Source organism: Passer montanus, unplaced genomic scaffold, assembly GCF_014805655.1.
Source record: "Passer montanus isolate IOZ18808 unplaced genomic scaffold, ASM1480565v1 scaffold39, whole genome shotgun sequence".
NCBI lineage: Eukaryota > Metazoa > Chordata > Aves > Passeriformes > Passeridae > Passer > Passer montanus.
In genome coordinates, this window is record NW_024368707.1 from 4,807,129 (window position 1) to 4,817,644 (window position 10,516).

At 45.9% G+C, this 10,516-nt stretch overlaps 1 protein-coding gene across 2 annotated transcripts in view; it reads right to left on the reverse strand.

Moving 5' to 3' along the window:
- The window catches only part of CASQ2 (calsequestrin 2), a 35,238-nt gene extending 24,936 nt beyond the window's left edge, over window positions 1-10,302 (reverse strand). For both annotated transcript variants that reach the window (XM_039717900.1, XM_039717899.1), the window contains exon 1: window positions 9,880-10,302. In XM_039717900.1, coding sequence (XP_039573834.1) covers window positions 9,880-10,113 — 234 coding nt within the window. In that variant the 5' untranslated portion in view covers window positions 10,114-10,302. The remainder of the gene's footprint in view (window positions 1-9,879) is intronic.
- Between the last annotated feature and the right edge of the window lie 214 nt (window positions 10,303-10,516).

Consider the following 10,516-nt stretch of genomic DNA (forward strand, 5'->3'; position numbering starts at 1 on the left):
GGTTATACAGCAGCAGAAATGTCACTGTCTGCCTGACCATGCTCCTATTCCAGATGCAGGCAGCACTGATTGTGCCAAACCTTGCACTTGTCAGTTTTGCTGCTAAATGGCAGACAAAAATCCCTCAGAGAGGGTTAAAAATGGGAGTGGGAGGAGTGACTGCCTCAGCATGGTCAGTTTTCATTGTGAAGTGACATTATGGCATTCAGGGCTGGATTTTCTTCCCACTTCTGTAGCACCTGCCCAGAGCTCCCACGGACAATAAGGCTCATCTTCCCCAGCTGCTTAGGCTTGGGAGGAAGGGCTGGGGGGCATTTGGGTGTCTCTGAAAGCCATCATGAGTACACTTCTCTTAACCACAGTGAGCTTTCTGTTTTGCTATTTAGCAATGGAGGAAGAACAAAACTCCAGTAATGCAGGGAGAAGTTCAACAGGAGATGATGAAGAGACATCCCTCAAGCAATCTATGCTCCTGTGCTGCTTCTTTCCTACTCTCTTTAATGCTGCAGTTGATGCTGATGCTCAGAATATGGTTGATGAAATGTTGATGATTTTATATCCCAGAATGTTAGGTTTTTATTTTCAGAAACAGCAGGAGGAGATGACAAGTTTTTAGTGTATTCCCCCAGAAGTTTTGAATCCTTACGCAGGACTCCCACCTACACGCTATAGTTGGCTACTCTGTTTGAGACATCGGGCAGTTTCTTGGAGAACAGAGGCCATTATTTCTCTTTGCTAATGCTGTGCTGTCCCCACTAGCACCCCCTTGCATACCACACTAGTAATATCTTAGGCTTTTCCATAGTTCAGGCTGATCACTGTGGTGATCAAAGAGCAGGGCCAGAAGCCTGCTGAGCAGCTGCCACTACAAAAGTCACTTTGCTGGCAGTGGGGACTGAAGGAGAGTATGTTGGTCCCACCTGACAACACTTTTCCACCACCTGGGCTGCTTGGAGAGGCTGAACCTCCCGTCCTAGGGATCACTACTCCTTGGACTAAAAGGCAAGTCCCCAAATATGGAACATGCAAAGGTCACTCCCTCAGAGCTGGCTTTCACAGGTAATGCTTCAAAAATGCTGCCCTGGAGCTTTAATTGTTGCACAGCCACTCAGAGGGGTCAGACATACGGCAGCGTGCTCTCTGGCTGCCTCTCTAAAGGTTTCACATAGCTAGGGCTGTATTTTTATCTGCTCCTGCCATCCCTAATTTTAGCCAGCTGCAAGCCAAAGCACAGCCTCCCCAGCCACAAGCTCACTGAGGCTGGTGCCCGTGCCACCGAGCACCCATGGGTGCAGGGGCCACCTGCCACTGCTCCCAGCCGGTCCCTGCTGGCACGGCATCGCAGATGTTTTGGCAACTCAGCTGTGCAACTTGCATGTCAAGGGCAGACAGGGACATGAGTGTGTCTCTGTGTGTGTGTGCTGCCCCAGGCGCCTGGGACTGGGCAGGGGCCACATGGCTAAGCTGCCCTTTCCAAAACAGAGACTGACAGTGTAGTTTGGGGGCTGTCCTTGTCCTTGACAAAAGTGAGGCTGTTGCTCCATGGTTCTCTTTCTGGCCTCAGAAAATCTACTTTGAAATTGAAGGCTGGATGTTGCTGTGAAGCTGATGCAGGGCAGAAAGCTGGGTGCTTTAAGTGGGTGCTGGAGGAGGGAGGCATGCTTGGTATTAAGCCCGTTCACCTACACATGTCCATGTCATTCCTATGCCTCTGGCTCTCAGGAACAAGCCAGATTTCTCCAGTTTCTGACCCAAGTGAGTGTAAGCCAGCACCTCTGGAATCCCTGAGAGTTCAGGATGCTGCAGGCAAGAGCTGGGAGCTCCCATCCTGCATCCACAGGCAGGATCGGTGAGTCAGGGCCCTGGGGGAACAGAGTGGTCCTAGAGATAAGAAAGACCTTTTCCAGAAGGAGTGAGCAGAGAGAAATAAGAACTGAGAAAGTTTTAAATATACACAGCCCTCCTTGCACTGGGTTCGAGGTGTCAGAGGTCTGCTAGTTGATGGCAGTGTCTCCTGCCAGGGCCCAACAGGGTTCCCAGAAAAAGAACATATCATGTACAGCAGCTGGCCTTCACCGGAGCTGTGTCAGAGAGCACGCAGGAATGAGCACCATCAGCACTGCTCAGGAGGGAGCGCTGACCCTCCAGGGGGCTGGGGAGGGGAGGAGCGACTGCCTGGGAACTGAGTTCTTGGTTGCTGCTCGCTCCATTTCCTTGGGCAAGTTTTTGGGGTTTTTTTTCTCATGTATGTAGGTAAATCCCAATGTGCAAAGGGAAAAAATAAAAAGAAAGGAGAACTTGGACCTTGCTAAGTCACTTATTTCCTAGGCTTTGGATTTCGTGTCTGGTTGCCTGTTATTTAGGGACAGAGGCTGCAAAAAGACCTCTTTGGTCATCAGACTCAGAATCATGTCATTCAGTCTCTGTCACAAAGCAGTCAGTGTCCATTTAAGACTCATTGGACTGTTCTCCCCTTCCTCCTCTGGTGATTGGGGACTTTGTAGTTCCAGACTTGTTTTATTCATAGCCCATTTGTCCTTAGGCTTTGCACTTAAATAGATCTTCTCCCTCCCGGGTGTTTAAAAGGAATTATCATATCCCCTTTCCATTCTTCCCACAAATGAAGTTCAGGCACAAAGAAAGGGCAGTCATGGTCTTTGATTAGTTTGGTTTTAGATGAAGGGCACTGGCAGACCAGGCTCTGGAGTAAGGTCAGGGTGGGCGAGCACGGCATGGCCACCCTTACCCAGTCTGCCTCACAGAGCAACAGCTGCCCCAGCCTGTGGTCAGCTCCTGCAAAATGTCAGGTCCAGGGCAGGGAACTTGAAATGGTAACTACAAACACCACACATGTCCTGTGAGTAGGTGAGAGTGAGCTCAAGCTAGCCCTTGTTGGGCCTTTCACTCAGGATAAGGATAAGGCAAAGAAAAAAATTTCCATAGTGAGCCTGGTGAGACAATGGAACAGGTTACTAGAGAAAACATGGATGGCCCATCCCTGGAAGTGTCCAAGGCCAGGCTGGAGGGGCCTTTGAGCAACATGGTGTGATGGTCCACCCTGAAGAGGAAGTCACACCTCATTTAGTGAAAGGTGTCTCTGCCCATGGCAGGAGGGTTGGACTAGGTAGTCTCTAAAGTCCCTTCAAATCCAAATCATTTTGCATTTGTATGAAAGGCATTTCATTATACAAAAGTGAGACCCTGCCTCCTGAGAACCAGCCCAGCAGAAAGACACTGGGAACCCTTGCTGGCACTTTTAGGGGAACCTGACTACCATGGCAGGATGGCAAGACCAAAGAGGATGGACTTTTCGAAGTTTTTCCTCAACTGCATTTCTGAAGGGAGGGGTGGCTCAGAAATTTCTGAGTCTCCTTGCAGCTCAAGGTCTTGCATAGAAATGGGTGCAAATTGCACTAGGGGAAGTTTAGGTTGGATATCAGGGAAAATTCCTTCATTGAAAGGGTGGTCAAGCCCTGCTATGGCTGCTCTGGATAGCAGTGGAGTCGCCATGCCTGGAATTATTTAAAAGATATGTAGATGTGGCACTCGGATATGATTTAGTGGTGGGCTGTGCTGGGTTAATGGTTGGACTTGATGATCTTAGCAGTGTTTTCCAATCTAAATAATTCCATGATTCTATCACATCTACAAAGATTATTTGCAACAGCTTGCCTGTGATAAGAGCTCCACACTTCAGGGCCTAGAAAGGCCACAAAACCTGAGCAGACTTGGCCTTGTACTCTGCCAGCAAAGCAAGCCCAAGCTCACAGGGGTCTTCCATGTCTCTAGGAGACATTTGCATTCTTTAGATCCCCTCCCCAATCATAATTTAGCAGATGAGAAAGGTGCCTTTCAAAGCACATTTATGGCTGTGAAAGTGTGGTGTTAGGAGAGATGCTGCTCATGCAGCCTGTCCAAAGTCACTTCTTAGAACTGACAGAGGGACTTCAAAGGAAGAAACATGTCAATAATAGGTAATTCAGCCTTGGAAATTATTTTGGCTACAATTACACAGAAAAATCAAGGCACACAGTTGTCCCTAGATGTCAATGTGCCCATCTGTGAAACAGGGAGCTTTCTGTAACCTGTTTTTGTGACTGGCATGTCAGTGAGTGAAACCCCCTGGGTGCTACTGCTAAAAATCAGTACTCTGCTGGCTGTTGCTGAGTTGAGACCTACTTACATGGCCTCAAATGGGAAGTAATCAATGCACAGCTTTCCTTTTTCTTTTCCTTCCTCCCTTCCTTATTTTCTACATTAATTTATCTGTAGTGGAAGCATTTCTTTTGTAGACATAGAAGCCAAAACACCTCTTTTATTACAGGCTCTTGCACACATACTTATCCAGACAGATGTCCCTCATCTCTCAATTTGAGGAATTGTTCTGTAAGGACCCAGAGAACTGCAAATTTCTGTGACAGTCATTGAACATGTCTTGTATATCCATATTTATACTCATACCTCTTCACTAAATTGCGTTGAGGCACTGTCCCATAAACATGGCCATTTTCAAAGAAAAGGTCTGAAATCTGAGTTTGTGAAACCAACAGAAAAGGGTGCTTAAAGAAAGGGCTTGGGTTTATATTTCTATTTTTACTGATATTTTGTATATTTTAAAGACTTTATATTTTTATACCTAGAGATGGGGACAAAGTAGAATCTCATCTCCTGGTTCCTATGGATTTTGGGGCTAAAGTATACAGACCTAAACTGATAAAACTTTATTCTTAGTTGCATCAGAAGCAGAAAGAGACATTTTGCTATGCATTACATGGCTCTGAGCTCTTATGGGAATGTCTGCTCTCTAGAGAGTTCAAGACAATATGAGTGAAACTACCCCCAAACCAGCTGCTGACCTTGTACTACTTTTTCCATCCTGAGCTGGAAGCTGCATTAGTTTCAGCACTTGGAGATAAATTAATTAGAAGGTAGAGCTTACACACAGTTTAATCCTTGCCTTTCACTGGACTCAAAATCCTTCTTTCCCTTTCACACCACAGGTAGATACTGACTGTGTTTCCATGTTACAGAATTGGACAAATATGTTCAAGAGTTTCACTCTGTTCTGCCATTTATTGCTAGAGGCTGGACTGATCCTAGGCCTCATCTGGAGAGGGAAGTATCACATCACACATCCCTCTTCTCTTGCCTCTTATCAGAGTGGATTGTTCCACACCATGAACTTTCAGTCTAGGGGCACTGTTGCATTGAAGGGACCAAAATATCTGGGCTTGATGAGCCTCTCTTTTTTAAGGATATTACACATGCACACAGATGGCAAGGGAAGAATGGCAGGGGAGCTGGGACTGAGGGAGTTTCAGAAGAAAGAGGATACCAGAGTGCATCACAGGCAGCCTGCTATGATAGTGAGAACCCCTCAGCTGCTGGAGAGAGCTTCTCAAGTGCAAAAGGAAAGCCCCTAACACCAATGCTCATTTATTCTTGCTACATGATTCCTAGCGACAGGGGCTGGCCCACTGGAAGGCCAAACTCCCTATTTAGGACATTCAGAGATGAGAAGGGAGAAGATCTTAGAAGTGATGGTAGGAGAAAGGGTGAAATATGGTAGAGGAGACAGAGAAGAGGAAAAAAGCAGAACAGGTATATCTCAGATTCACTGCTTTGATCTTTTCCCCTCTTAACCCTTCTTCATTAAAGTTGAGATCTTTTAGGACAAGCAGATTTTTCTTTTACTTGTCTGTTAAACAATTATTGTGATTGCTTGGCTGTTTTGTTTTCTTCACTGTGCTCACCTCATGGAACATGCAGAGTTCTTGCAAACATCCCCACAGGGTGGGAATGGCTGCTGTTATCTCTGGGACTGCTTGGATCAAACTCTGCATTGCCCTGTGGAGGCTTTTCCCTACTCAAGGTGTAGGTGCTTTCCAGTAGCCAGTGGTGCAGAGTGGAGTCATAGGAGAAAGGTACACAAAGGAAAGGAACCCTTTAACCTGAGCTGTGAAATAGCCTGTGCTCATGATATCTCTGCCCAGGGTTGTCTTAGAACAATCCTTCCCCAACTCTTTTCCATCCAGCCAGAAAGCAGTAGTTTCTGATCTCAAATCCCTTTGCTATTTTTCCTGACAGACCAACCCAAGAACCCCCATTTTTCCAATGTGGACCTGAGGGGCTGGCACTGCCACTCCTGGAGCTGTTGCCATGAACTAATGATGGTCCAAAGAAGCTGCTTTTGCTGCCCAAGGGGTTCAGTTGTCTCTGGACCCTGTTGTCACCAGCTGGCACCCAGCAGTGTAGGTGGTAAGAGCTGTTAGGACTGCTTCATAATGATCATCACCTTCATTCCCCTTCTAAACTGGAAAGTGACCCTGGGCTGCGTGGGAATTTGTTGATCCAGTCCACCTGGATACAGGGAGCTGAACACCCCATGTGCTGTGCCAAATGCAATATCAGCTTGATGACATCATCACTTTTCTGGTGACAGTGGGTGTGCATCCTCAGCTTTCAACAGTGTCAGTCAGTCCTACATGTTTCTCTTCTTTCTTGGGAAGGAAATTTTTCTTATATCACTTCTTGGTCTGCTGTGCATAGTTATGGTTTAGTAAAGTCCTTAAATAGATGCTTAACTTTACTTATGTGCTATCATGTTGTCAGTTTGATTTCCTAAGTAAATGAGAGCCTTGTGATTCTCTTCTCTCTCTCCTATCAATCAGCTGCCTTCCCTAATAAGCTTTCTACCTCTTGGCCCTTTTAAAACCAAATTTTCCAGAGTCAGTGATCTCGAACATAATGAAGCTATCGCAAGTTTTATGAAGAGCAAAGACTTGGAAGGGAAAAGGCTGAAGTTCCCTGGAAGAAGAAAATGTTGCCATATGAGCTCAACCCCCATGGAATTTCAAAGGACCCAGTTAAGAGAGAGCCTCACGTGTTCTTCACTCCTGGGAGAGGCCCCAGTCAGAGCTTGTTACTGATGAGCTACATATTTCAAGGGAGCCATGGTGGATCTCCCTTGCTCTTTTTTTTTGGTGTCTAAGGTAATTTTTCATGTCTTTGATCTTTGGAATTGTACATTTTTCATGAGCCATGTGTGAGAGAAGCAGAAAGGATGGACTATTTGGGGGTTTTCTGGACTTAAATTCTTTAAGCCCATGTGCCCACCCATGCATGTCCATGAGACAAACTGATGGAACAACCCTTAACCACCAGCTCAGACCTTTGCTTTGCTCCACACCTTCCTGTGTGCTGGATGGAGGCTCACTTTTATTCCTAAGGATGGAGACTGATGACATTGTATGGAAGGGGGCTAAAGACACACTGTATTGCCAGGCTGTGAAAGCAGCATGTCTCAATGTAAAACAGCAGGAAAATTGTCAGTAAAGTTAGATGGATAAACATGAGGTGCTCTAGAAAGGAGCATCTTATCACAGGCAGCACCCTGTGCTGGGAACCTCCCAAGACAGCTGGCAGGGAATAGTGAGGGCTGGAGTATTTACCTCTTAGATACTTCATTTCAGGTGTAAAGGACCTTCAGCACTCCAATTCCTGACCCCTCTACTGAAATTAGATATGTAAAACCTTCCTGAGTGAACTTTTCTCAGGTTTGGCTGGAAGGAGAGCCCTGTCACTGCTCCTGTGCCTACAGAGCAGCTCACTACTCTAAGGCTTGCTCAAATTACAAGAGACCTGGGTTCAGTTGCTGACTGCTTCCAGGAATAATGATCCCAGGCAGTTGATCTCACAGGCAAACAGCTCCACATCTCAGAGCCACTGCAGACATTTCTTTCCTTCTCCCTGTGCTGGTGAACATACAGTGAAGTCCAGCAGATGAATGAGCTCAGACAGGGAAAATTAAGAATGACTCCTATGGTACAACAACTATGGCTTGAACAGAGGGAATTGAACACTCTCACAAGAAGGAGCAGATTACAACCTGGCTTGCCCACTCCTTTCAGAGTGCTCCCATGGTTAAATTAGTACAGAAATTGGAAACTGTAGCACCATTCTGGCCGGTGTCCTATGCTGAATAGAACATATCTTCTCTGTTGCGTTCTGAGACCCTCTCCCTTTCTGATTCCCCCTGGGTGACAGAAGCAAAGAAGTGCTCAGTCTGCAGATATCTCTTGTGCTTGGGCTGTCAGATTGCTGCTGCTGCAGTTCCCAGTCCAAGGGAGGGACTGTTCTGAAACTGTGATACATGCACTGAATCAGCACTGCAAGTGCTTTGGAAATTTTGAGGTCAAAGCCACAAGTGCCAGTTGATGTGTGGCACCGTTAGCTGGACACTGAGCACTAGGGGACTGGAGGACTACAATTATGTAAAGTCTGCTGCAGGTCTAACCCTCACTCTCTTGCCCAAGGTCACATAAGAAGTCCACAGCAGAGAGCAATTGGAAACCAAATAAATCACCAGAATCCTAAGCTAATGTACTCATGGCTGAATACAATCCTGAAAAATGAAAGCTTAAGGCCAGATTATATTGCAGCTGTCGCACCCTTGATAGCATGGGTAATGGTGTCATGAGGACTCAAACTGATGGTAGACATCAGACCATAGAGTCACGGAAACATGGAATGGCCTGGTTGGAAGGGATCTTAAAGATAATCTAGTTGCAAGCCACTGCCATGGACAGGGACACTTTCCACTATGCCAGGTTGCCCAGTACTCCATTCAACATGGCCTTGAACATTTCCAGGGATGGGACATGCTTCTGTCAGGTTTCTATAAATATGTATCTAGTAACTGTTTGACACCTATCAAGCACAAAATAGCTATCCTATTAAACAACAATGTGACTATACTATCAACAATACTCATTTCAGCTGGAGTTCAAGCATTACTTTTTTCTTTTCTTTGCCAAATGTTATTTGATCACTCACCTGCAGAAAGTAACAATTGCCTGACAGGTGAGTAAAATCTGGTTAGTTTTTGGACCTTTCTTTCTGGCAGTCATCAGGCTTGTTGAGGAGGTCAGCAGACCTTGAACTTGACACTGAACTTTTTTGGGTCCTAGTCCTCAGCAAGCATATTTTCTTATTCACATTTCCTACACTTTCAGGGGTGCAATGCATTTTCTCTCTGGATCTGACAAATAAAGCTGAAGTGTTTCTTCTGCAATTCTGAATACACTTTCTTCTCAAATATGTCTTTTAGTTAAGAGGGAATATTTGCAAGCTCCTGGTAAGAAATATGCACCTAACAATCGAGGCTTGCAGCTGTATGATTCCCTGGATTACAACTACAATACAAGAAAGAATGCTACAAATCTACATTGTCACTTTTACCATGATTTATTTTGCTGAGGATTAATGAATCATTCGTTCATGAAAGAATTAACAACACTCTTTTTCCAGCACAGAAGAGAATGGTTGCATTAACAAGCAGCTATAGACTGATTCCAAGCAGGCAACCAAGTGTCAGAAAAACAAAAAGGGATTTAATACTGCACCAGCAGGGAGCTTTTGAGATGGGGAGCTAGGACACCCATTTGCTGCACAGCTTGATAAGATTTCTTGGCTGACTGCTCCTAGTGGGATAAAAAATGGGACTCAGTCCAGAATACAAGTGGGATACTGGCTTGCACAGAATGAGAAAGGATCAAAAAATTTCAAGCTATGGACTCAGGTGCTTGGGAAACTGAGTTCATGTTTCTGAGGTTCGCAAAGTTACTCGCTATTGCCTGAACTTCTGCCAGACAATCCAGAAAAGCTATTTCCCAGCAAACTGAGAAGAGCACAAAAGAGGCTTTTTCCTGAGCTTTGCAGAATTCAGGCAGGAGCTAACTGAAATTCAACTAAACAAACTTCTGGATGCCCAACCTCCCCTGCATGAGACCATTTGACTCTCCTGTCCTGTGGCTCCTCTCCACCACTCTGAGCAGTGCTGTGGTACTGACCCCGACTGGGACATGCAGCAGCACTTACCTCCAGGACCATCTCTGTCATCTGGAATTGCTTCTGGGAGACCTTGTCAGAGCTCACAGGCTCATGGAAGAGCAGGCAGAGCATGTCATACTTCTTCAGTGCCTGCTTGTAATTCTTCTCGTTGAGGTCGATCACTCGGTCTTTACCATCGTAAGTAGGGAAGTTCAGTCCCTCTTCTGCCTTGCAGCAGAAAAGCAGGTAAAAACCTGCCAGGATCCAGCAAATTGCCTTCATAGGGGCACCCTTGGAGTGCAGCAAAGGGTGGGTAAATGTCCCCCTGTTTCTTAATTTGAGAAGAGAGGGAGACCAAAGACTCCAGGTGAAGTTTGAACTAAGTTTCTCTTAGTTTCTCTAAGTTTCTCTCTGCTGCTTTCCTAGAGTTGAGCCCAAACACTGCAAGGCTGGTGGGGAGCAGTAAACTTTGCTGTCCTGTACTCACAACAAAGAGAGAGACAGACGGGAGAAGCTGTCAGGCCAAGCCCTGGATACCTTACATAGCTGTGTCCAGCTCCCGTGTCATTAGGAACTCCATTTTTAGGAAGCAGTTGTTTCAGGCTAAAAATAAACCCTGCAATGAATAAAAAGGACAGATATGACACCATTGAGGGACTTGCTGGCACTCTGCATCATCTGAGAG